We start from the raw sequence: 27,654 nt of genomic DNA, 5'->3' as shown, positions 1-27,654 counted from the left end.
CTTATTTCTGTGTTTTATCAAAAAACCTGTACAAATTGTCTGTTTTGAAAGGGGGAATAAATCTAGCCGTTTGTAGTTTCCAACATTTGCATGTTAAAATGCATTTTATTTTAAATGTGGCTTTCAGGTCCCACAAAGCTCATCTTACAGAAACTAAAAGCAACATAGTTAACATATAAAAGTTGGAGTAAAATGATATGTTTAAAAATACTTTTAAACAGAAGAGTTCTCAGCCCCGATTTTAACAACGGCATGTCACAGTGGTTTATTCCGCTACATTTGTTTGCACATTTATAGAACAGAAACTTTCTATTCACAAAGACTTGTTCATTTCCAGACTTTACCCTTACAGCAAAACGACTCAGATCATGTTCTGAAATTGGCTAATTACTTCAAATTCAATCTAATTTCTGCCTGTTCTACCACAGTGTAGGGAGAACCTCAGGCTCTCATGCTGACATTTGATCCATTTTTGGAGAGACGGCTCCAAGTTGACAGTTTTCTACAGCTCTCTGGATCTGTCCTCGCTTTAGTCACCCGGTTTGACGGTCTCAGTCGGAGACAAGAACGGGATCAAGCAAATTGTAAAAGTAGCCAACAAAATTACAGGTTTTAGATCACCTGATTTAGCAGAAACCTTTTTAAAGATTTCTACAAAAGGAAGACATTGCCCTATTCTCCAAATCTCCCACTTCATGGTGAATTTTAGCTTCTACCATCTGGGAAGAGATTCAGGCAGCCCAAATCAAGAACCAACAGATGGCAAAGATCTTATTAGCAAGGTTATTATTCAGATTTCAAATGTAATCAGGCTTTTATTGATATTTGTACATAAACTTTTAACTGTTTAGCTGATGTTGATTTTCCTTTTCTCTCACCTTGCTGCAAGGAAACTTCCCTAAGTGGACAATAATGACATACTGATGTATGATATATAACAAACCTTCAAAAGCACGACTCCAACTCGGCCTGAATCCTTTTAACTTCATGATGAACTTTATATTTTAAATGAACACAAAGAACTGAGAACTCTGGAGAGTGACTGGAACATTTCTGTATTTCTATATGTGGGAACCCTAAACTTCTGTTCTTGGGATATGCTACTTCCACTGTTTTCTTTGCCAGACTTGGCTGGAAGACATTGATCCTAGAGTAGGTTTTTAATCCACCCGTTTTATTTACGGCTAAATTTCTAAGCATTTCTTGGATGTCCCAAAAATCTGGTAGACTCAACAGGAAAACTGCACCGGCTCTCTACACTCTATTCTTTTTTTCAGCAGATCTTCTGTCTTCTTGGCGTTTCTCGATCAGAGGCTACTTTGTCTTTGGCCCTTATCACAACTGTTGCTGCCAACAATTCTCGTCTTGGCATCATGATTCCTGTAGCACAAGCCTGAAAAGGCGGTGGTGGCCCTCTGTTGGATGCATTTACACGTCCTGAAGCCACCTTCCCTGCAGCCTTGTGGTTCAGAAAACTGCAGACTTTCAGATATAGCAAGAAACGGTGGAAGAAAGTTCATGTCAACTCTGAGGCCTGAAGGAAGCTTCTGTAATTTGCAGTGAGATGAAAATCTATCGGAGATGAAAACTACTAGCTGTCTGCAGCTCAGACACCAGAGGGGTGACATGAAGAGTCTGAATAATTTACTGAGGAGCTTCAGAGTCCCGATGAATCTTTGAACTGTACAGGGCGGCGCAGACGACTTGTGTGATCTGTGAAGGAAATGAGGGTTAAAACAGCCTGCTGAGGTCGGTGGAACATTTCGTCTGCTTGCGAAGCAAACTGAATTACTGGAACATAAGTTTTGCACTTGTTTACTTTTGCATGAGTCAAACAGTCGACTATTCATGGCTGTATCTGAGGTGAAATGTTTTTCCCTAAATAAATGAGCAGAATTTGCCTACCAAAAGAGCTCCGGTTCCAACGAAGACGGCAGTCACCAGCGGTGCGCATTGGTCAATGAAGCTTTCAATGCTCTGTTGGCATGTCGGCTGAAAAGGAGAAGATGTAACGCTTAACGTTTTTGATTTAGGAGTTTCCAGGATAAGGTGCTCAGAGGTATCCCTGCCGCTGTGTGGGTCTTCCTCAGGTTTTCCCCACTTCGGAAATTAGATTATGGAAAATATTTTCCACATACACAGGTGTGGGAAAAAAAATGTTTCTCTAATAAACATGAAATCTTTTAAAGAGACTATTCAGAGTTGAGAAAAAATTTGCATTCCTACAAATTTCATCTGCTTTGGAAAATGAGATGATTTTTATCCCTCTGTACTTTACAGAAATGATATATTTAAGCCTCATTGGGTCCTTTAACAGCAACTTCAAGATCACGACTTGTGCATATCATGTATCTAAGGAAAACACATCTACAGTTGGAGGATGGTTTTAATGCGGCGACTCTTATGATTTCTACATTTAGAATTAAGTTTGTAATTTGGCTAAAAATCTAAAAGTATAGAAAATGTTTTAGAAATGACTAAAGATTTAGGGTGTGTAGTGGTAGACCTGTCATAATGACTCGATGGCATAAATTAAAACAAGCTCAATTTCCATTTGTGTGATTTTATCCTTATTGTCTTCTACTAAACTTTTAGTTTCAAAAATGTTCAATTTCTGCTTATGTTGGATATTTAAATTGTCTCCTAGTTCCAGTGTTAAATGTTCATTGGAATTTAAAGTTCATTGAACTTTGAGAATCTCTTCTTGCATTATTACACCTTTACTACATCACCTGAAAATGGTCTCAAAAGACAATGTTACCATTTACCACAGTGACGTCTGTGACAATTTATCGTCCAGCTAAATTTATTGACATTTCTACCTAGTGGGTATTTTTATTTTCTGTGGAAAACAGAAGTAGAAACCAGTTGTGGTTTTCTTTGCTTTAGTCTCTGGATCACTTGCCCTCATGATGAAAGTCTGTTTGCACCAAGCATGACTGATTATTTTGATGAAACACCAACTTACAGCCGGATTGACATGCTTCATCACATCATCCGCCTTCGGGCAAGTCTTCTTAACCATCTCGGTTAGTTGGACTCCGGCCAAGCCGCAGCAGTGGAGCTGTAGAGGGGAGATGGAGGAAAACATTAAGGGATCAAAATGTATTCAACTCTGTCAATAAATTTTAACTATTGGTTCATTTGTTCGCTGCATTTGACCTTTCACAAGTAAGTCCTGAATTATAAAGGAACACATTCCTTAAATCTGATAGTTTCTCTTCTCCCCTCTACAGTTTATATGATTATTCTTTGAGTTCTTGAACCCAAAGGTTGTGGTCATTAAGTGACAAATGCAACCAGTTTAGATCTACTGAAATTATTAAAAGGAAAATGCTAAATAAATGAGGCTGTTTTGGTTTTTCTACCGATGCAGTGAGTGCTTACCAAACCATGGATGTATTTGAGAGTAGCAGCCACCGTTTCATCCTTATTCTTCCCGTAGAGTTTATATACATCGCTGTACAACTCTCCAAACTTTTTTCCAACCTTATCGATTAAATTCAATGATTAGAATAAGAAGCATCAAATCTTTACCAACATCTGAAGACGTTTGCGGTTTCTTTTCCTGCTTACCGTGTCCTTGCTGGTGTAAGCGAGCGCTCCTACGGCGATTGCAGCCACAGCCAGGAGGAAGAGGAAGACGCAGTACTAAAGAGAAATGAAAGGATAAAATGAACGATTGGTTCATCAGAAAGCCTTGTGTTGTATTGACATGAAATCTGACTATTACTTTCTGTGGAGGAGGGAGGGCCTCCACCATGACATTAGACTGAGCAGAAGACAAACCATCCACTCTTTTGGTCTGAGGCCGTTATGAAAATGTGTTGATTTGATGGACTGATGGCTCTACAGCCAACCTGTTCTTTCAGGAGTCCAATTCTGAGGTCAGACACTGATGTTGGACGAGAAGGCCTGCCTCCCAGCATCCATTCAACTTCATTGTGCATTTCAGTGGATACTGTTGGAGGCTTATTTTAGTTATAGTAGTAACTTTATTTTCTTGCTTTGGCTTTAGGTGGAGAATTATGTATACATCAATCAGGTAATGAATACTCAACAGGAGATTGCCATTTTCAAAAAATATATTCAATTGTTGAAAAACTGTTTTGTTTTCGCCCTACTTTTGCTGTCGCCGTTTAGCATAAGTAGCTCCCTGCACATTATGTAGTGTTGTAATTTGCCGATAGTTGACGTAAACCTTTTAGTTTTAGAAACGCACTATTTAACTCCAGTTTTAGTTTTCACCCATTGGTTTTTATTCACTTAAAAATGTTTTTACAATTCCAGTTTCATTTGTTTTTAGTCAATTACAACAGCCTTGGTCAGAGCCTCTGAATTCAGTGGCTCTGATGAGCAATAAGATACTGTAAGCAACATTTATCACTATGAATGAACAACTTGTTTTTTGTTTTCCTTAACTTACTCTACTTTGCATATTGGTACAACTAAACACAAATCGCTTCCCGCCTGAAAGATATGATTACATTTTTTTTTGAGCAATCTCGTCCTGAAAACGTAAACACAACTGGAACCTATTATTTAAAGTGACAAGGCAACAGCTTTCGTAAGTTGTGGATTAGAGTTCCAAATTTAGTTTCCAAGACAAATTTAACACCACAGAATTAATGCAAATTGATTTTTGCATTAATTCTTTGATTCCTTGGTAGATAAACTAAAGGGCAGTTCTTTCTTTGTTACTCCCCGAGCTTTCCCCTAAAGGTCACATCAGGAATTGCGTATTACAGGTTATGCTTGATTTTAAATTTCAAATACAGACATTAACAGAACATTTGACAGGGTTGTAGACATCTTTTAATGCTAATTATACTTCAGTCTCATTTCCTTTGGGGTTTCTCTTAAAGTGGTTAGATTTCATGTCTTAGTTTAATTGCTAAATAAGGTAAATCTTAATTTCACTAGGAAATGGTGATTAATTACTTAACTCCCAAGTGAAGTAGATATTTTTAAAATGTAAACCTCCTTTTATAGCATAAAATAAGCTTGCTTCCTGACTCTGGAAGAGTTTACCCTTCAGACCAAATATTGACTTTAATAAAAATAAGAAATCTCACCACTAGGAGAGCAATTTTATTGTAATTGCAGGCGGAATGCTCTCCAAAAATCCCCAAAGCCACCATTACAGAGCCGAGGATTACCAGGATGTAGACGACTGGTGAGGTGGAAAACAGGAAATGATGTTAGTCCGATGCAAATGTACAGAGGCTTTATGGTTACGACTCATTTATTTACTGACCTATGTGAAAGACATCGGAGTCGATGCTTTTTTTGTCGTCGTCATTTACATTGAACATGTCTCTGGAGTTACTTTGGAAATTCAGCCACAGGCCAAACACTAGAGACGCAAACCCCAAAACCTACAAGGGAAAGAAGACGTCGTTGAAATCCCTGAATTTTACTTCCTCCGTTAGTTCAGGTGCATTTTAAGATGTTAGACTATCAACAGATCATTGACATTTTGTCAGTAACGCAACATGTAGCATAAAATAAGCTTGCTTCCTGACTCTGGAATACTGGAATATTGTAGCTAATTTTTACTGTGGAGTGGTTTTACAAAAACTAATTATTTTATTGTGATTGAATATCCATCCGTTTTATTCATTAAGAAAAACATTTGGGGTTATAACTAACCCCAAAAGTTTTGAGTTTTGCGCTCAGGGAAGCGCAAAACTGTTTCCAAAATGATTTAATTTTAAATGCAGAATGGTGCTACGCAGTCAAGACAGCTGACGCACATTACTAAGAAAGATTGATCTCACAGTTGTACAACCAAGCATAATGGGAAGTTAAGTGTAATAAAAAACTATGGCTTTAAAAAAAGATGTAAATTAGTCCTGTGTAGCCTGCTGACCCAGACTCATCAGGAAACCTTTGTGTGTGTTTCGATTCAATGTCTTGAATAATGTTGTTGAATTACCTGTAAGCCACAGGCATCAAAATGACAAGAAAAAAAGGCTTGAAATATTTCACTCTGTGTGCTGAATCGCGATAACACAGGAATGAACAGGGAGATGAATTAAAACACTGTGGATGGCTTGGGCATAAATACACATATGAATTTATACATATGTGTTTATGTACATATTATGTTTATACAAGGTTTTGTCATATGCTCTTTTCAGACATGGTAACCAAACTTGTGTTTTTGAGTATGTATATCTGGTAATAGGATATTGCTTTTATGCTTAGAAAATATTCAAGTTTTACTTTTATTCTGTTTTGCTGGTGAAATGTCTGAAATAAAAATGTATCGTATAATGTACAAACTCCACATTTTTAAACAAGTTACAAAATACTGACATTTTACTATATTAAATTAGTTTAGCCTGTATTTAAATATCTCACTCTTTGATAAATCTGAACTCTACTTTTAAAAAAAAAATAAAAAATTAATAAATACACCTTTTGATTGGTTTTCCATCTTATTCTATGTAATTCAAACTGTGATGTTTCACACGTTTAAGTCTTATTTGTTTATATAAGCCAGACTTACCGTAAAGATGATATTGAAAACGATGAGGATGTATTTGCAGAAGACCCCGCATCTGTCCAGAAGGACGTCAATTTGAAAGCTGTTTTCTGTCGATGACTTCATTGCTGTGAGACTCAACGGACAAATAATAAAATAAAATAAAACTAGTTAAGCTGCTGGCCTCATCCTCCTGAAACGTGACGGCTGTAAATGTTTTAGCTGTAAGTGAAATATTTAATGTAGAGCCGCTTATTCAGCTGTTAGGAGCGACAAATTGAGCTTTCTAATAACAGTTGGCTCATTTTTACCCAAACATATGGAGGCTCCGCCCCTCGGCTCCAAACCGGACCTCTGATTGGCCAGGTGGTGTAGCTCGCGCAAGCAGGAGGCTTCAGACAAGAAGTGATTGGGCGCGCAGGAGCATCAAGCCGTCACGCTCTTAACAGGGTATTCGAATGTTTTTTATGGAGTGAAATTTGTTTCACAATTATACAATAAAAAATAATCTCAAGCAAACATTTGTGATTTTAATAATTAAAGTTTTTTAAACAAAACTTTACAACTCAAAACGTTTTGACCACAATTAATTTTTTTTACTTGATAAGTTTTTTTTTGTTTGAGCCAATACATTTGTTACAATTCCAAAAGTTTTGACCACATTTTTTCTTATTTGAGATTAGTTTTTTATTATTGAATAATTGTAAAACCAATTTAACTCCATAGTTTATACTCTGCAAAGTTTATATCCTTTAATCATTTCACAGGAATATAATGGAAATAAACACTGAATTAAAAAAAAAAAAAAAAAGTCCTGCAGTTAGTTACATCGGCAAATAATATAAACGTAAAATACCCCCACTTAAATATCTACTGGTCCCTGAAATCACCGATTTAGTTTTGTTTCATCAGACTAATTCAACAACACAGATCCATCAATATCTGCAAAGCATTGATGCTAATTTGTAGCATCAGCACGCTGGGTTCCAACTGACGGGCACACTTTGGCAGGCCCCGGTTAAATTTCTACAGAAATGTTCTAGTTCATTAAAATTTATTTTGTTTAGTGAAGAAGTTGTTTCTCCTGGCAACTCAGGCGGTTGTCACAGCAACTTAAACAGAGATACAACAGAGGTGTGCTTAAACCACAAAGAGAGAGAGGGAGCATAAAGGTTCGAGTGGTTTTGAGTTGATCACCTGTTCTGGTTATTATACCTTTGTTTACTTTCGCTACAGGCACTGTGATTTCTGAACGTTTAATAAATGACAAAATTGGACTAATAGTTGTTAGTTTGCGAGTATACATCATTCACAACAAACATTAAATAGGACATGAAGTATTTAAACATTGGGCTAGTACTGTGATAATTATGTGAAATTAAATTAATTGGAAGAAACTGCATTAGGTTTTCTATCACTTTAATAGGTCTGCTATAACTAATATAAAACTATGTATATTCACATATAAGAGTTTCATTTACAATTTTTCTATCTTCATGTCATGTGGCAGATCTCAACCAGCCGCTCAGAGAAAAAATAGATCTTGGTCTCAAAAAGTTTGGGCTCTTGAAACTAACTTAGAAAAGTAATAGAAAAGATCTTTAAAAAAACATTGTTAAAAACAAATAATTGTAATACAGAATGTTACTGGATTGAGGCCGTAATTAGCTCCAGATACAAGACATGCAAATTATCAAATGTCTTTCAATTTTAGAAACATAACTCACTAGAATAAAGCAAGTTCATGGCAGATGCTGTATTTTGTCAAGATGTTCCTAATGCAACTTAGACAAACTGAATCTGAATTTGTAAAGAACCACATGGCTTTTATTGCCTTTTACTAACAAAATGGATTTATTTCCATTTTATGCAGAACAGGGGTTATTATGGTTGAAACGTTTGTTCAGCAGAGACTGAAAGCAGCAGGTGGTGCTTCATGGTACCATCCCTGTTCTTTACAACCTGGTGGCTCAGAGCAACTTGACCCACATTTTTATCCCATATCTGAACTTTAAGCTGTAGACTCATGCGAGTTAAGCTTTATTAGGGGGCTATTCCTTTAAAAAAAAAAACAAAAAAAAACACTGACCAAGTACAATGAACATGACCTCATTTAAGTTTGTCATTTTTATAGTCCAAAGCCATATTTTTCCCCCCAGCTTTTGAAATACTTTAACATGCATCTCTTTATCAGACTTAGATCGTTCCCAGTGTAGTGAAAAGGAAATGACGACAGTCACACATGCAATTTTTTCTGTTATTTTTATGGATACATGCAAAGCCACAACTCTTAAAGAGAATATTTCGCTCTAACATAATACAATGCAGTAGTCAAGACTACATGATAGTGTGAAGAAAAATAAGGCATTCAGCTTTTAAACATATTACTTAAATTATGTCTCTTTTTTCCCAATATAGTAATTTATACCAAGGCAACAGTTTTAAATTACAGCTTTAAAAGACACCATTTGAATGTTGTAAGGTCTTTTATTATTATTTGGTACTCAACTTCCAGGCTATAGCTGTGGCTCTTAAAATATCAAGAACAAAATGAAAAGTAGTTGGAAACAAAGTTTTTGTTGACCTTAAAATCTATATATAAAAATGTTAAAAAAGTGAACAAATCTAACAAAATTTTGAGCATAGCACATGAGGGACATGTGAAGAAACAAACAATAAGATTAAAGGTTTCAAATGTATAATCGGACCTAAATACAATCAAAGCTTCTAAAAGTTTCATTTTGATCCCTTTTTTACATTGCTGACAGTGATGTTCACCAGTGTTGCAACAAACGAGCTAAAGCAATCTCACTAAACCGAACAAGTTGAAATCACAGAAATGAAAAGAGCTAATGTGCAATGAGGCTGCATGCGGTTCCATTTCTTAAAAAAGGCTCAGTCTGGTTTGGCTACTAAAATTTGCAGATTAATCATCAAGTTGTGTTTAGCATTGACAGAATCATTTTCACTCAAGTGGTGTACCTTTTTTTTTAAAGTTGGTTCATTTAGTGGTATACGACATTTTCACCAGCCTCCCAACTGGAACTGCAGTCAGTAGTTGACACGTACATACGCACATTGGAAAAGGCTGTAAACACTGATCTGCTGGCTGACTTTCCAGCGATGGTCACTGATGACGACTTAGTACACAGAAGAATAGTAAGTGGTGATGTCCTGGTGCACTTTCTTGACCTGTTGCAGGAGGACAATGGCGCAGACCAGGGCAGTGATCTGTCATGCAGACAAAGAAGGAGGGAAGTAAAGAACAGCGAAGAGGAGAGAGACCCCCCGCACACACCTGGCACTAATGTCCAACCGAAACGCCAAATGGGGTAACGGATTAGTCCCGAGGTCAGCGTACATTCACAGTGGCTAACGGAGATCTGATCGTTCAGGATGGATTTTAGTGCCAGGCTCCTACGTTCATGCTAGAAAACACCAGAATGTCCCACTTCCACCTCTACCATGTTTTCACAAATTTAAAACAGCAACATGGAAGATTTACACCCAAACAACAAACACAAAAAGCATCTGTGAAATCAGAAAATGAGTTTGTCTAAGAAAACATTTGAAGGACAAAAATCCAACCCTGTTACATCAACATCTGTTAGATTAAAGAAGGTGAGAACAAGACTGAGTTGGAGAATTAACGGCGAGTGTTGCTCCAATTAGTGGAACGGAAATCATTTGTTTCTACTTGGTGGTTGACAAACCCGGTTCTGGTCAGAAGTTTACATCCAGTCAATCGTCAGAATATTTTGACAACTTATCAGAAATGGCTCAGTTTTCCTGGCACAAATTAGTTTTTTGGTCCATAAACCTTCAACAGTATCTTAATGTTGACCTTCTTTTGCCCACTAATAGAAAACTGACAAAGCTCAAGTTGATGTCCAAGTAATTTTGACCCTGAAATATCTCTAAATGAAGTTGTAATTTTTCAGTTATTGTTTTGAAACAATAGAGAAGTTCTATGTTGTAGCCATTCCTGAAAAATATCACATTAGCTAGTTTGGTAACACTTTGACAGGATGTGCATAAGACTGACACAAAACTGTCATGACATAACGCCTGTCATGAACATGAATTAGTCTTTATGAATGTCTGACTGTTGTCATGAAGTGTCATTTGGTAAATAATGACACTTTTAATGCAAAGTTGCTCTAAACGTTGCATTGAAAGTCCATTAAAAGTGCCAACTTTGCAATTAAGTGTCATTATCTACCAAATGACACTTCGTGACAGCAGTAATAAACATTCATAAAGACTAATTCATGTTCATGACAGGTGTTATGTTTATAATGGTGTCATGTCAGTCTTATGCACACCCCTTCAAATAAAGTGTTAACGTTACTTTTAAGGTCTTAAATTATCATGAAATTCATGTCCGTGCTGGAGGTGTGTAAAGTTCTGACCAATAGAAACCCAACGGTTGCATCAGAACAATTGCTTTTCCCAATTTCTTGGAGAATGATCTTCCCAAAAGTACAGTTTAGATATCTGAGGAGGGGATTTTTTTTCCTTCTACAAAGTGTGAAGCTCAAAGCGTGATCATGCCGAGTGAAGCAAAGGGTTTGTCACGTCAAGACGCTGTGGAACAACACAAATCCACAACAGCGAGAATGGAATCTGTCGAGACGCCTCCTAAGCCTGAGCCACAGGGACGTTGACCACAGAGAGGGGTGTGAAGACAACGGGGTCCTGGTTGGGGAAGGAGTTGTTGGAGGCGGTGACATGCTGAGGGTACGGCTGAGGGTACGGCTGAGGGGCAGCCTGGGAGGGGGTGCTGGAGTTCAGGATAATGTACTGAGGAGATGAGGAGGCATGGCGAATCTGTGAACTGAGAACTCCGCTGCAAATCAGAGCTACGATCTTTTGGAAGCAATGATGGAGGAAATGAGAAAATAAAAACGACAAAAAGGTGGGAGGGGGAGGAGAGAAACATGGTCAAACTTAAAAACATGAGCAAAACACAAACTTGTTCTGCACCCTCATATCTACAATCACAATGTAGGTCACACTTCACTAAAACGTCAAATTAGGAAGGAATTATGGAACAAGACGTTCTGTTGGTGTGAAAATTTTGATCTTTTAGACCTGCTTCTAAGCAAACACAAAAATGCAGAGTTTTCCTACCAGAAGAGCTCCAGTTCCGATGAAGATGCCCATCACCAGCGGCGCCCGGCTGTCGAAGACGGTGATGATGGTAGCGGGACAGTTCTGGTGGAGGACAGAAGACGCTGTGAGTGCCTGAAGATTCAACACCCAACCCAGAGTTTACAGAGCAAATCCACCAGCAGGAAGCAAACTGGTTTTCCACAACTTCCACCTCTACAAGCATCTCAGCTCTGAATCAGGGACCAGAACCCTCTACGAACAGCTAAACCCTGAGAAACACTTTGAAGGAATGGCCAAAAGCTCATGTATAGTTGCCTATTTTAATGGTTCGAATACCAAATGTATCTTGGTAGGGATTTTGACGGAAAGTGTAAAGCATGTGTCAAACTCGAGGCCCGTGGGCTAAACCTGGTCCGCCATTGCTTTTTATGTGGACCTCTACATTTTAGACTAAACACTAATTGAGCTTAAATACGTTATAAGTCAAATCAATGCAGTTTTTATCCATTTGCTGCCAAATTATACAAATCAGTAGGGCTGAAACGATTCCTCGAATGATTCGAGTACCTCGATTACTAAAATTCCTCGAGGAAAATGTACCTGCCTCGGTGTCGTAAATATCCCGTATTGCTTCCCCCGTGTTCGTCCCCCGGTCTAACGGTTCGTCAGTCCGCTGGTCTATTTCCTCCCCTCCACCCCATCTTACGTTCGTTCATTCGCCCTCTCCTCCCACTCCAGGCGGCATTTCCCGTATTTTCAAACCCAAAGCGTGACAGGTTAGGTGGCAAGGTGAGTTTAATTAATCTATTAAACTCACTGAAGATGAATACATAAACTAAAAGCTGGATTGTAGACATTTTTTATAAGCATATTTGTGAGCCTTCCTCTTTGTTATTAAATTCAATATAATTTCAGATTTTTCTATAACTTTTCTTCTGGTTAACTTAGAAAGTGAGCTATTATTGTTACAGGTTAGTTTTCTAAACTACAAAAAAGCAACTGTTAGGGATGCTCAAATATGAAAAATTGGACTGATATTGATATCTGATAGTAACACCGGTATTATGCCAGATTTACCAATATTTCATTTTATAATTTTTTTTATCCGATTACTCGATTAATCGTAAGAATAATCGATAGATTACTCGATTACTAAAATATTCGTTTACAACAGCCCTACAAATCAGTCCCTCCAGTTTGTTGAGAATTATCATGGAAATTCACATTAAATCAACAAATCCCGACACGTTTTTGTGCCAATACATAATTGGGAGTTTATTGCAGATTTTTCTCAAACATTTCCAAAAACTTTCTTACTTGTACTAAACAGATGCCTCAGCTTTAATGTCAGATTATAGTCTATGATCTACACAGTGAGTAATAAAGAGTTAAATTCACAGTCAAAAATAAACACTAATATGTCCAAATTAGTACCACAAATACTTTTTGTTGCAAAGAAAAAACACAAAAAGAATCATGAAATCCTGGAGGGACTGAAAAGATGTTCAATAATATTTAATTTTAGAAATTCATTGATATTTTAACAGTTGGTGAAAAGGTTTTATCTACACTTTCTGGTACAATCGGCTCTTTAAGAGCCCAGGCCACAACCCAGAAGCTAACATCAATATTTTGACTCGACTCCACACGTAAAGTTACAGCCAATCAGTGTCAAGGAAAATATGCAGTTCTTGTGCAAGACGCTTCCTGTGGTGGTGAAGGGCCAACAGATGTTTTCTCTTTCTATTTTTTCCTCACATTAATAGTATGTCTGAGTTTCATTCGTCATCCTGGACTTTCTGTTTCCTAGGACTATAAATATGACAGCTTATTTCTGATAACTTTCCTTCCTCATTTTCTTGCGTCAGGAAATGCTTACAAAAGAAGATTCCTACTCCTTTAAAATAAGCTTATATCTATAGTAAGAGTGACGCAATCCCTTGGAAGGTATTGGTATTTAAACTTTCCACATTTTGTCCAGATGGGATTTTACGTGCCACACCAACACTGGGCAGAGAATAATTTTTAGTCAACACTTTATAAAACTAATTTTCACTCCAACTCCTGCTTCAGATCTTTTGAGCCTCCATCTGCTTTCCATTTCTAGCAACCAAAACATTCACCTGTTTTGTTTTACTTTACAAAATATCTCGAGCTCAGTCTGATTGGATCTCACCACAGACTCTATAGAATTTAGACATGGACTTTGACTGGGCCGTGGCAGCAGACAAATACGTTTGAATCTGAATCATTCCAGTGTAGGCACACCTTCGACAATCTCTTCAATTCTTGAAGTGGATTCATTCCCACCAAGAGGTGATCATAATCATAAAAAGATTCCCACGGTAAGAAAGCCACTTACAGGCATGACGAGGTGCTCCATGATACCGTCTGGTTTAGGACAGGTCTGCTTCACCAGCTCAACTAGCGGCACTCCGGTCATTCCACAGCAGTGCAGCTGAAGCACAGGAAGTGGAAGTCAGTAAGAGCACCCAGAAAAATTACCATGTATGTCAACATATAAATGCACAAGATTTTTATATTAAAACAAGAAAATGTTCACACTTACTGAGTTGTGGATGAATGTGAGTGTGACACCAATTGCTGGATCTTGGCTATTCACATAGAGGGTGTATAGAGTTGTGTAAAACTCTCCTAGTCTCAGTCCAACCTGGGGGAGGAAAACCCAAAAACACATGAGTACGATCAGGACGGCTTGGTTTGGGACAGATGGCTGAGGCTTTTACCGTCTCTCTGTTGGAATAGGCAAGTCCTCCGATGATAAACTCGGCCATAGCCAGAAAGAAGACCAGGATGGAGAACTGGAGGGACAAGAAGAAATGGATTACTGTGAGTTATTCTGCAGCGAAACAACAAAAAGGGAATCAAAAGAGTTCAAGTTTATTTGCAATAAAATCTGCTTTATGGATTCTTTCAAAAGTAGCTACAGAATTATGTTGGAAACATTGTTTTCTCTTTAAGTTGGAGCCAAAAAGGCTGCATGTCTGAAAGACAGAATTCCAGAAATACCACGTTTCATAACTTTGTTTTTATACACTCATGTAGATGTGATCATCCTGAGTGTAATTTAATGACAAAAACCCAAACACTACCTAAGTGATAGTAATACTTAATTTGCATAGCACCTTTTGAAACAAAATACTTTTGCATTTTTTTAAAAAGTCAAAACATAAAAAAAAAAAAAGTATAAACCAAATCAATTCAAATACATAATGTAAAACAAAATGAAGCAATAAAAATATTTTATCTGTTTTTAATTATCATTTTCTGTTGTTTTGATGCTTCGGCATCACCTCTGAGTTACCACTACAGAAACTATGTACCATTTTGCTGGATGCTGCATTGTCCTGGTATTATTGTGATAAATTACAATATTTTTGTTTCAAGTAGTATATTAATAATGGCACCATAATACAGGTTTGTCATCTTGAGGAACAATAAACTTTAATTTTGCTAAGAACATTTAACACTGGAATTGGAAGAGATGTTAAAGACAGAAAAGGAAACAGCAATCAATAAATATCTAAGCAGAAATAAAACCACAGAATCACAACCATTAATAAAATGGATTATGATGTCTTTGTGAACTGATAAACAGTGAGCTCAATTGAATTGATCATGCCATCAGCTGCTTATTGCAACAGGTTTGGTTACAACCTGATAAATCTTAAGTGTGTGTGTGTGTATTTGAGTGTGTGTGTGCATAGGCTCACCACTTGCAGGGCACATTTTTTCTCATTGCAGGCGCCGTAGTCTCCGAACGCCACCACAATCAGCATGATTGAACCGAGAATGATCAGCACGGTCACACCTGACGGAGCAGAAAACAGGAACAGTTTGCCATAAGATGTAATCTGGAACCGGCCTGTTAGCCGACCGACGCGTTTGCGACAAACCTATGACGAAAGCGCTGGAGTTGAGCGCGTCGATATCAAAGATCCCTCTGGTGCCTTCGCTGAATCTGAGCCACAAACCGAGGCCCAGAAACGCCGTCCCAACCACCTGCCGTGAAAGAGGAAGCAAAACCACATCACAGGTCCGGGTTATTTGGTGCAGCACTGTCAGAGCACAAACACAGCTGTGGCTGCATGAAGAATAGCGAAAAGCAGCCAAAGGTGCAAAGGCGTTTCTCTTTATACACAACAAGTAGAGCCCTACAAACACCAAATCAAAACTGTCAGCATGGCATCAATCTGTACAATATCACAAATGTGTCATGATGTGGTTAAAGGTGGTGAGAGTGAACGCAGGCAGGACCCAGGTTGAGAGGTGATGATGATTTAATAGAAAGTAGCTCAACAGTCCAGTTCAGACAGCACAGCAGAGAACATAAGCAAAGCTTAAACCAGTAGCAACAGAAACAAAGGACTGACCACGAGAGCTAAACCGACCAGGAGGACTATACAGTTCTACTGGAGGGTTAACACACTGACATACGATGACAACCGACAAGGATTTGACAAAGGACAGAGACAACAGGTGGGCTTAAATACACAGGGAGCAATTAGGGAACTAGACACTGCTGGGAAACAATTAGGGAGGAGAAAGGACTCACAGGGAACAGGATCAAAATAAGACACAGAGAAACCTAAACTAAACATACAGAGAACTCAGAAAAACCTAAATCCTGACAAAATGTAGAGAACTGCTCAGATGCAGTAACTGGTAGGAAGTGACGCAGGCCTGGGCGATAGACCAAACATTAACCAACACAGAAATCTATCACGATGACCAACGTCATTTTGCCCATGTCTGCATTTTCGGTGTTTTAAAAAAATGAAAAGAAAAGTCGATTTTGGCTGGTTGTAACAGCTAAAAACGACAGTGTCCCTTTGAGACACTATGGGTACCGTCTGGAGTCCCATAAACAGTAAATGGAGGAAATTTAAAATGTTTACAGGAAAGTCATTTTATACTTCTAAGCTTGCCGAGTTGTGTTTATTCATTCAGTAACCCTTAACGACTAAACACACACATTTTCCTCATTTATTGGAGACGCTGTAGTTTTAAAGTCCAGAGGGGTTTAGTGTTATCGTCCATTTATCATTATCAAGAGGAACTACTCAATGTATCATGACGCTGAAGATGGTTCATTTCGTAACTATTCTCCTACAAAAAGGAGTTACTTGCAGTAAGATAAGTTCCTGTTCTCGGTGTGGCAGTGGCTAATCATAGACCAACTGGAAAAAAAAAAAAAAGTATGTAAAAACCCTGATGAACAACCAAACGGGAATTAAGCCTAAATAGAGAGGGCTCATCTCCAGGCTAACACTGGAGGTAACGCTTGAAGGAGAGCGTCGGCATTTCTGGAGAAACGAAACCTCTGAACAAATCAACTGTAACCGCACACACAAGTAGCGGCCACTTCCGCTACTCGTGTTTTGCAATAAACACTTAAAACGCCTTTTTGTGGTGGTTTTTTAATTTAATTAAATTCACTTACAGCAAAGATGATGTTGAAAAGGATGAGAATATATTTGCACACGAGTCCACATCCGTCGACAGCCATGATGAGCAGCGGTCTGTTAAACTGCGCACTTCTGAAGTCTGAAGATAAAACAAATGGGAATGGTGGAGCTCTTCCAGCAGCACGGGCCTGTTCAGGTGGAGCATACAGGGGGAAAAACGCGTTAGTGCATATCGGAGCAAGTCAAAGTCAGCAAACGCCGTAATATTTTTAAACGTCAAATATTTAACACGGAAAATATGAACTACCAACACAATTCTCAATCTGAATCCAACCAAATGGCAAAAACTGATATAAGAAAAATAGCTTCAAATGAATTAAGTACCTTTTTCAGCTGTGATTTGATAAAGCAGCACGCGCCTTTCGCTACAGCATCCGATTAAACTGCGTGTTAATTTTCTTACCTCAACGTGAGACAAGCCCCGCCTCCTCGACTTGTCCCAGTTCTCTGATTGGTCGAAAGGTTTGACCGATGAAGTATAGCCCCAATGAGCAGGAGGACGGGGAGCTGCTGCTTACAGAGAAAGATGTCAAAGGGGAAAAAAAGGAAACTTAAGGAAACGAGACTGTGTCAGGACGCCTTTGTTTACGTTATTACTGCAAGAAGACACTAGACGTTCACCTACGCTGGTGTTAAATTATTACCGGGGTCTATGGACGTAGTTTGGTTCAAAATAACGCTGTTGTTATCACAGTTAAAATGCTTGAGTATACAAAACCACGTTTTAATTTTGCTTTTAAGCTCCAAAGTCAAAAGAGAAGAAACGAAATGAAAAGGAAACGGCGTTGCCATCTCTCTCCTCCCCCCATACATGCAACCAGCCCAAACAACTACCTACACTTTCACTACATTTTCCAAGATTACACTTTGACGCCATTACTTCAAATAAACGGAAAGCAGCAGAGAAGTTACTCACACTGATAAGGTTAAATAAGGCTGATTTTCGAGTAACAGTAATCAAAACTAGGAAAGAAAAACAAAACCACTTGGATCCGGTAGTAAATTCCTGTGTAACAAGATCTGAAAAGATACAAAAAGAGGTCTGCTGAACAGATTGGCTTAGAAGAGGAACTGGGCATGTAGTCTTATCCGTCTTATGCAACTGATTGTATTGCTATTGTAGTTGACTTATCTAGAAAAACAAAGCTTTTGTCAAATCAGACTGTTAAAAAAATCCCCCAGCACCATGGAGATAGTAAATGACCAACATACTTAAACATAATTTTAAAACCTGACTGTCAATAACATTTCACATGTGTAGAAAATCCAAAAACATCAGCGTCTATCTAGCTTTGTTGTGAATTACATCTTACTAACATTACTTGTGTGAGCAGAGATAACCAGAAAATAACTGGGAATTGATTCACCTGATAACGGTGATCCACCGTGATTCATTTTTTTAATTTAAGGAAACATTAAAAATAAAAAACTAAGCTCTGAAACAGTTCTCATGAGATTTCCACACTAGGGAAATCAAATGTAATATTTTTTTTACAGAAAACATTTAAGTTTCCTTTGTTTTTGTTCTATCAGTGCATTTTAAATGTGATTTTATGTGCACAAAGTAGAGGATATTTATGAAGCTGAAGGAAGAAAAATAAAATAAAACAGACACAGACCCCCGGCTGAGTTTTAATTAATCAGCAGCAGCCAAAGAGGCCTGTGGGCAACTCTGTAGGATCTGGGGAGAATCTGAGCTCGTGTGGGGGAATCCGTGCGACAGGATAACTACCAGCTGCGCACGAAGCAAATCTTTCCTTTCATGGAAGCAAGACGAAAGCCATTGTTGAAACAAAGCCTGTTTGCCACAATTCACATTAATCTCATTGTACATGTGTGCAACGATACATAATGCAGCCTAATAAATGTGCAGGTCAGCTAAGACAAAAACCTTGAAATGTGTTTGTGTCAGACAACACTGCACATTCCCCTAAGACAAGACAAGTTTATTTGCATATCTCCATCCATGCACAAGGCAAAAAGTGAATAAAAAGCATAAAAGAAACAAATGTTTATTGGTCAGATTTTTTTTATCTAAAGCTGCTGAAAACAAAGAAATATATATACATTTTGAATTCAAAACAGCAGTTTCTACACATCTCAGGTTTTCTGCAGAACACGGTGGAGGCAGCATCATGGTGCAGCGGGGGTTTTCTTCAACAATAATCGGAAGATGAACAGAGATAAAAACACTGGCAGTCTGAAGAAAACCAGTGAGAGGCTGTGCAAGACTGAAGTCACAGGCGAGGTTTTGTTCTTCCACTGAGGAAATAACCAAACATTTGCAAACACAGCTACAATACAATACATACAAAGTTTTACTAGTGTGTTAGAATGGCGCAGAGTGTGAGCTGTTTTTCCAAATCAGAAAGTACAAAAAACAACTCGAGTGCTTAGATGTGCAGAAATCTGGTGGGAGGTGGAACACAAAAGCATGCCGCACTTTTTAGATGTTTATTTGTAAAACATAAAAACAAAAATAAAACCATGCATCTTTTTTCCTTCCTCTATCCAGTGCTGCTTTATGAAATATATAATTACATATTATCAGCTTTTATTTTTAATTGCGTCACTTACGATCCTCCGTACAGCGTTGCATTTGTCACATATAATCTGTCTAAGATACACTGAAGTTAGCGGTTATCATATGACAGAATGTGAGAAAAGAACAGCCATCAAAAGCACATTTGCAAGGCGCCGCATCACACAGCATGTTAATTTATATCACAACCAAATGAAACAGACATTCCTCCTCATAACGGCTCTTTTTGGAAGCGATGCCATTTCTCAGCCTGTGAGGTCTGTCGCTGCGTTGAGAGAGTAATGGCCTCGTCTGCCTCTCGCCAGCCTTGTCAGGGAAAACTGGCTGCAGCGTGGAGTTATGTGACCCCTCTGCCATCCATCATTGCAGGTTCAGTGGGCGGCACGGGGGGCAGGTAGCAGGATTGAGGTGGAGGCTGATGGAGCGAGTCACAGAGAAAAGAGAGCACAAGTCCCTCTCCTTTTCTTCTATGTATGCACGCTGTCATGTTGAAGAGCTGGAACTTTGCACTTAAAAAGCTTGAACTCACTGCAATCCGACAGGTAATTTCAGGAAAGTAGTTTACCTTGGAGTCTGAGTAAAAGCCTCGGAGAAGCGGTGAACCCGAGTTATGTAAATACTGCTGAGTCGGGGGAAAGTTAGGTGGTAACTAGTTACATTTACTTGAGTAACCATTTGGAAAAAAAATACAAGTTATACTTTCAGTGTGATATCTTTTCAGTGGAAGTGTAAATAGTACAGAAGGGCTGGATTTGTGGATTGCGACAGTCTGGCGATGTGTAAGAGTCACTCTGGTCAAGTCAAGTCAAGTCTGTTTGTGCAGCACATTTGAGCAACAAAGCAGATCAATGTGTTTTACTTCATAAAAAGCAGAGTGAAGCAAGAGCTAAACATCGTATTTTGTTAAATACTACCATCAAAATTGTCAATAAGCAGCAAAAATGTTGATCAATGTTTCACTTACTTCTAATCAAGGGCAACTCAAAACAGGTGCTTTTTTTCTAGCATTGCTTTCAGTGTTTCGGCTGCTTTGCAGTTTTCTGGAAGATTGTTCCAGCTTTGTGGTGAATGTTTAGTGATTTATAAACTAACAACAGTATTGTAAAGTGTATTTCCTCAGCTACAGGGAGCCAGTGGAAGGACTTTAAAACTGCTGTTATGTCCTCTATCTTCCTGGTTTTAGTCAGAATGCGAGCAGCAGCGTTCTGGATCAGCTGCAGCTGGAGGATTGATTTATTAGTCAGACCTGTTGTCCACTGTTGCAGTAATCAATGCGACTAAAGATAAACACATGGATGAGTTTCTGTAAATCACGCTGAGACATCAGTCCTCTAATCCTGGAGATGTTCTTCAGGTGACAGAAGGCCGACTTTGTGACTGTCTTTATGTGTTTCAAAAAGTAAGAAATTGCAGTCGGGAGACCAGCAGACCACCCTTGCAAAAGATTAGCACCACAGAAAGGGAGGAGGCCTCTATAGGGAGAAAGAGTAAACACAGAATGGAACAACCCACACAAAAATCCACAATATCCTGAATTCAAACATTTTCTTCGAATGCAGCTGAAACTGAAACTGATAAAAGTTTTCAGTTTTTTTTTTGTTGTTTTTTTTTTTACAATGAGATTCCAAAAGAATAATTACTTCCCCAGTTTTTGGTGAATTTGTTAATCCTGCCACATGTAACTTCTGGCTGACGGAAAAGGCCAGTGAAACTGGACAAATAAACACAGACAATAATCCCCAACACAGGTTTGCGCAGCGTGCTTCAGCTGTATTTTTCCTCACACCAGTGTTTATGACGTTAAGTAGCCAAGGAAACATCTGAACTCGTGAGAGCACCCGACATTTTCCATTTGTTATAGAATCCAGTCACTGAATCCTTTTCCTTCTAGCGCTCAACCCTCATGTGTTTCTTTACACAGCTGTTTGGTTTCCACACTTGTGTCAAAGGACTCACTGGTGCTCTTTATTAAATCAAATTTAAATGGAAACTAAACAAAACAAAAAAAGCTAAAGAAAATTATGTGATTTCTGCAAAGAAAATAAGTCACTAGACTTTGGAGTCAGGTAATTTATTTGCAAACATAAGAGTGCTGCTAATGATTTTATTTATCATTATTTATAACTATGTTGCGTTTATGTACATATTGACAAGACAAACATGGCACAAAGTTGCAATGCCCGAACTAAAATGAAGTTTCTTTTTGAACGTTGTAATTTTACCTCCCACTAGGAGGCGCAAAAGCATTAAAAACATCTAAGGTAAAGTAGATGTTTACCTTACTTTAAAGGTAAACATCTTTACGGATTTCTCACCGAATCCGTAATAGGATTCGGTGAGAAATCCTATTACGACACGATGCATTTATACACATTTACATAATAAATATACTTATATTAAGACCTGTAGAGTGATTCTAGCTTATGTAGTGTCTGCAATAAAAAAAATAATTTAAAAAAATAACACTGATTTAAAGACTGTAACTTTCTAGATTTTTTTTAGTTTATTTCCCTTTGGTCCGTTGTTTATGACAAACACATAACGAATATCAGAGACTTATTTAATTCATTTACAGTAATACAACAGAAAACAATTATTTCTTTTATTTTCTTAAATATTTTTTAAAGTACTCTACAGTGCTGCATTGTTTTTCCACTAAGAAATGTACAGTTGTAATAAAAACACAGCTGGATAACGAGTTATAGATTTCCACTGCTGGATTGAAGAAAAATACATTTTTTAAAAACTGCAGCTAGGACAAAATAGAACCCATGTTCTCCTCTTTTGCTTTGTGTTTACTTTGGTCACTGACATCACAGGAGGCAAAATGATTGAGAGGATCAACAGCTTTTCATAAATATAAGCATAAATTTGATCGATTTTAATATAGATTCTGAAGAATTCAACCTTTAGTTGTGTTGCTAATGGTTCAAGTTAATGAATTTAGCCAGATTTGTACTCCAATGACCTAAAAACCATTTCAGATACCAGTGTTGTAGTACTCGAGATCGGTCTTGGTCTCGAGTCCGGTCTTAAGACCGTTTTCTGATGGTCTCGGTCTCGTCTCGGACTCGACCGCATTTGGTCTCGGTCTTGTCTCGGTCTCTGAGGACTCGGCATTTTATTTCAAGACCAGTCGAGACCGCAACTGTGAAAATATCACTAAACGTGCAGCATACTGTCCACTTTATTTGTTAACATCTTTGTTTTCAGTGGATGCAAAACGCACCAATTAAAATCCAAGCAACTACGTGTTTCTCCTCCTCCCCCTCCCCTCCCCACCTTTCACTCGCACGCGGCGCTCCAGGACATGCGCAGTGGTTTTCTCTCAGCGGCAGAAAATGTTTGTCTAATCGTCAGTAATATAATAGCGCTGCATAAATAGTAAGAAATCCGATGGCCACAGCTAACTCAGCAGCGCTTCGCTTTCAGAGACGATGGGGACAACGTCTAACTATTTTCGTCACTTAGAAAAGTAGCTCAAAGAAGGTAAGCCCCGTTAACGTGATGTTAGCAAAGCTAGCTGTACAGAGACACATAAGAATTTGTGATGAAAAAAAGTCACTCACTGCCTGAGTTATTGTGCGGAGATGTTGATATAGTGATGTGACATTCAGAAACAGTCGATTCTTCTCCACGGCTCTTTACTTATTAGATAGGACTGGAGTGTCACTCACTGAGAGCCGTTGTTCTATCAGATAGCCATACGCTGTCAGAATAGCATACATGCAGTGAGTACCATGCCTGCGCATGCGCATTAAGAAGTCCGACCGTCAGAGAAGTTGTCAGTTCACCATATGCAGCAAGTTATGACGAAAATAAGTCATTAAATTGTTTTCAATGATAACTATATAGATATACATGTGTTGTCATGGTTTCAAAGTGTATTTAAAGCAGGGTCTGGCTGCAGCTGGAGTCAGCTACAACACACGCCCTTGTAAAACTCACTTAACCGCTAAGTCAGGACGTCATACAACTGTTAATAACAAAGTGTATGACGATCTACGTCATGATTCTATGTTGCTAGCATACATGCAGTGAGTACCATGCCAACGCATGCGCCTTAAGAAGTCCGACCGTCAGTGGAGTTGTCAGTTCAGCATACGCAACAAGTTATGACGAAAATAAGTCATTAAATTTTTTATAATATGACATAATATGATAACTAGATAGATATACATGCGCTGTCATGGTTTCAAAGTGTATTTAAAGCAGATCTGGCTGCAGCTGGACGCCATACAACTGTTAATAACCAAGTGTATGATGATCTATGTCATGATTCTATGTTGCTGATTAAATAAAATCATATGATAATGACTGCGTATGCATGTCTGAGCTAAGCGTACGACTATCTGACAACGTATGCTGATCTGACAGAACACCTGTTCTTTGTTCTAGTAATGCTCTGTGTACACCGCATCATTATTTAATTTAATTATGTACGTTGATATTTAAATTAACAAATAACTAAAACACAAGAACGAAAGAGCACGCAGAGCATGCACATTGCTCTTTGTTTTTGTTCAAAGTGGCAGCTGTAATGTCTGCCATGGTGTCAGACTACCTGGCTTCATGTACTGGGATAGAGAGTGAAAACAGTCACGATGAGCGCCTTCTGTTTGGTTACTTCTTGCTTGTTGCTCCTTGGTCAGTGTTCATAGTTGAGCGTTATTTACCGTCAGGGCATTGCCTCAATTGCTATGTTTAATGGTGCAGACAGTGGTGGTTTCTTACATGAGCAATATGGGCAAATGCCCAGGGTGTTATGTTTTTAGGGATGGCACGAGACCATCACACATTGTAACACAGAAATGGAATATTTAATATTGGTAAAATGTATTAAGTATTTAATATCTAGGTGTTTTTATGGGAATATGGATCTTTCAGATTATTTTGAGAAGCAATTTTGATCATATTTTACATTTTATTGTATCATGTAGCATGGGCCGCTGGTCTTGGTCTTGACTCGGTCTCGACTTTCCTCGGTCTTGGTCTTGACTTGGTCTCGGACCCTAAAAGTCTTGGTCTTGTCTCGGTCTCGATACACTCTGGTCTTGGTCTTGTCTTGGTCTCGGGTTAGGTGGTCTTGAACACAACACTGTCAGATACTCTTGCACCTGAAGCTAACAATATCTATCATAGTCAACTTAGCAATTTTAGCTAGCATGATTCTGTTTAGATTCCTACTTGAATGTTTACTTAGATTTTTTTTTTTTGTGCATTTTCACTTTACCATAAAAGAGTAAGGGGCATATTAATGTGTTTTGGCACAAAATGTGAATATCAACTCTAAAACAAAAGCAAAGAACCTTGAAAAGATCCTACCAACTGAGTGCGGTAGGAGTGTTATTATCCGCATTGTGGCCTTAAACATCACTCAGTGAGGAAGAAGCCATTATTCAAAAATAAACACAAGAAAACTAATTACAGTAATTAATGTTTGGCTATAATGGTCATCACTATATTTGAAAGAAAAAGGAAAAAAAGAGATGCTAATAAACCTCCTTGCTAACACCATCCCACCTGGGAAGAACAGGGGTTGGTGCCTTCATGTTACATGGGAAATTAGTAAGAGAGACTGAGTCTTTCAAATGAACAATAATCCTAAAACACAGTTAAATTGTCTACAAAGTGGCTAAAACACAATAAAATCAATGTTTTGGAGGCTAGCAAAACATACAGTCTTTGATCAAACAAGAGGTAAGAGTTGTTTTATTTTCCCCAGGCAGAGTAAATGGCTTTATGACCAGACTTTCGGATAAATAATTTCTTTCGGTATGTTGTCATTTTACGACCACCAGGGGGCGCAAGAACATTAAAAAACATATAAAATCTATGCTAACCGTGTGGAAGTAAAAGTCACTGATCAATCTGGCTTATTTATTTATTGTATTTATGATTGAAGTTACCTTAAGTACACAAAAAAAATAAGTAAATAATACAATTGAAGGCAAAGAGAAGGGCTCTGTCTGGTTCATTTTTTATTTAGAATACACTTAGAAAATTTAAACATATTAAGAAAATTTAAAAAGATTAAAATAAAGCAACACCTGGGCTAATTATTAAGTGATTTATTAAACTGAGTTAAATTTGAGTAGGATAAACATGAAATAACAGTAATCTGACGGGTTTTTGTTACATTTTTAATTTACTTTGTGTACATATTAAAATATCAGCATAAAACATTTTAAAGAGCATTGACCAGTCAGATAAATATGAAATATTAACCATTTCTATTTTTGTCTAAAAAAGCAGACACAACAGCTAATTTATGTATGTATTTATGTTTGATATTTTTATTCGAGCACATATTAAAATATTAAATATTCCGTTCAAAACTGACTGAGGTGAAATTCTTTTTAAAATGTATTTAGGTCTGAAATTTGATTTGAGTAGATGGGGAAAAAAATAAGTGATTACAGGTATATTTATAAAGCGTGTTATATTTATTGAGAATATGATGAATGCATCTATTACATAAATAAAATAAAAAAGTGGCTATATTGAGTAGTTCTAATACCTCAACCACAGCAATATTATTGTAGATATCAAATGATAGCTTATTTATAGATACACGTAAACATTCTAAAGTATATAATTTTATATATATATTAATGTGTTATTTATTCTATTTTAAACATAGTTTTGTGGGTTTCATGTAAAAAAAAAATTAAACAAAACACAACTGCCTTCGTTGTTTTTTTTTTTGTTTTGTTTTGTTTTGTTTTTCTCGCCCCTATAACAATTTATACCAATCATGGAGGAGGAGGGAGCATTGGAGGAGGCGGCGGTGGGGAGCTGTGGGAGGTGGAGGTTTAGGGAAAAAGGAGGAGAAGGAGACTCGGGGAAAAACGCAGACCTCAGACCAGCCCACCTCGACTCACAGTCTCCGCTCTCTTATCCCGGTGTCAGCGGAGAAATCTGATCCCAGGTCGGCGGACCGCGTCTCGCCTTCCACACTACGAGCCTGGGACTCAGACCAGAGGAAATCGTGTACCGTCGGCAGCCAGGTCGGCACGCCAAGACTCATCCACGGCAGAGCACGGCGAGGGAACGGACAAGGAGGCTGCGAAGGCGAAGGGAAGGCTGGTAGGACCCACGGAGGAGTTTAATGCAGAAGCACATCCAGCGGAGGGGGAGAGCAGAGAGGACTGAGTGGCGGCGCATACGGAGTAGTATTACGCTCAGCTAATTTCCAACATTTTCCATTCTTGGCAGCGACAGTGTGCTCTCAGAGCCACATTTATAAGGAGAGCTAGCGGAATGTAATGCTAGCGAGCTAGCTAATGGTAGCTAGCTAATTAGCTTGTCAGGCACCCGAGAGTCGGACGTGTGATCTTTATTAAAATAGGTCACTGTTTGGCGTCATTTCACTTTTTCCCCCCCTCTCCGATAAAGGCTGGTCTTTCTGTTGTTGTTTGGACAAGATTTTAATATGGTCATTATGGTCTGTCTGTAATAACCAACGCCAAGTTAGACAATAAACAGAGCGAGCTTTCCATATTGATGAAAATCTGTTCAATATTATCCGTCCGAAGCTTTTAGTGAATATCAAGCTGTGGAGGAGAAAACAAAGGAATAAAAGGGGAAAGAAAGCAGGAGGAAAAAAAGAGGAGCAGACTTTTCATCACTGACTGTCCCCCGTCCAATGTTAATGTCGACCGACGTTGCATCTATAATGCTGCCCGTTAATCGGGGAATAATGGAGCGCGAGAGGGACCTCGAGACGGCGGCCGGCGGAGCGCATCCGAACGCGGCCGCCGGAGCCGCGGTTGTCCGGGGGATGAAGCGCGGAGACCCGGAGCCCGACGCTCAGACCGCCGCTGCCCTGACTGACCTGACCGGAGCGGAATGCAAGAGACCAAGGATAGACGGTGAGATCGGACAGGTATGTAAACACAAAGAACCCGTTAGTCACATCTGTATCTATTTTTTATTATATGTATTTTTTTAAAATCTTGTGTAATATTTTTCATACTTGCCATCTAGTGAGCAACACTAAAATATATTTGTATATA

At 38.4% G+C, this 27,654-nt stretch overlaps 3 protein-coding genes across 5 annotated transcripts in view; 1 reads left to right on the top strand and 2 right to left on the bottom strand.

Moving 5' to 3' along the window:
- Position 1: 1 nt before the first annotated feature.
- Positions 2-8,810, bottom strand: LOC106934073 (CD9 antigen-like). The gene is made up of 8 exons (XM_015013739.2): positions 6,515-8,810; positions 5,258-5,378; positions 5,076-5,173; positions 3,577-3,651; positions 3,388-3,489; positions 2,969-3,064; positions 1,906-1,992; positions 2-1,713 (listed from the first exon to the last, which is right to left on the bottom strand). The coding sequence occupies exons 1-8, from the start codon at positions 6,614-6,616 to the stop codon at positions 1,645-1,647; spliced, it is 750 nt and encodes a 249-aa protein (XP_014869225.2). The 5' UTR covers positions 6,617-8,810; the 3' UTR covers positions 2-1,644.
- Positions 8,811-8,957: 147 nt separating this feature from the next.
- Positions 8,958-17,522, bottom strand: LOC106934070 (CD9 antigen-like). 2 transcript variants are annotated; one of them, XM_015013730.2, is made up of 9 exons: positions 17,419-17,522; positions 17,070-17,222; positions 15,523-15,628; positions 15,340-15,437; positions 14,353-14,427; positions 14,175-14,276; positions 13,968-14,063; positions 11,624-11,707; positions 8,958-11,359 (listed from the first exon to the last, which is right to left on the bottom strand). In XM_015013730.2, exons 2-9 carry the CDS (start codon positions 17,133-17,135, stop codon positions 11,132-11,134), a joined length of 855 nt encoding a protein of 284 aa, XP_014869216.2. In that variant the 5' UTR covers positions 17,136-17,222; positions 17,419-17,522; the 3' UTR covers positions 8,958-11,131. The 2 variants fall into 2 exon arrangements, with proteins under 2 accessions (XP_014869216.2, XP_014869217.2); XM_015013731.2 differs by having other exon boundaries at positions 8,958-9,721; positions 17,419-17,521.
- An 8,772-nt stretch (positions 17,523-26,294) lies between these two features.
- Positions 26,295-27,654, top strand: part of LOC106931389 (RNA binding protein fox-1 homolog 2-like) — a 65,491-nt gene continuing 64,131 nt past the window's right edge. Inside the window, exon 1 of one of the 2 annotated variants that reach the window (XM_088008147.1) lies at positions 26,295-27,524. In XM_088008147.1, coding sequence (XP_087864273.1) covers positions 27,285-27,524 — 240 coding nt within the window. In that variant the 5' untranslated portion in view covers positions 26,295-27,284. The remainder of the gene's footprint in view (positions 27,525-27,654) is intronic. The other variant, XM_088008148.1, reaches the window with a different exon arrangement.

Source organism: Poecilia mexicana, unplaced genomic scaffold (assembly GCF_051168715.1).
Source record: "Poecilia mexicana isolate PSO_F unplaced genomic scaffold, ASM5116871v1 scaffold_8, whole genome shotgun sequence".
In the NCBI taxonomy this organism is placed as follows: domain Eukaryota; kingdom Metazoa; phylum Chordata; class Actinopteri; order Cyprinodontiformes; family Poeciliidae; genus Poecilia; species Poecilia mexicana.
This window is presented reverse-complemented; position numbering and strand designations above follow the sequence as displayed.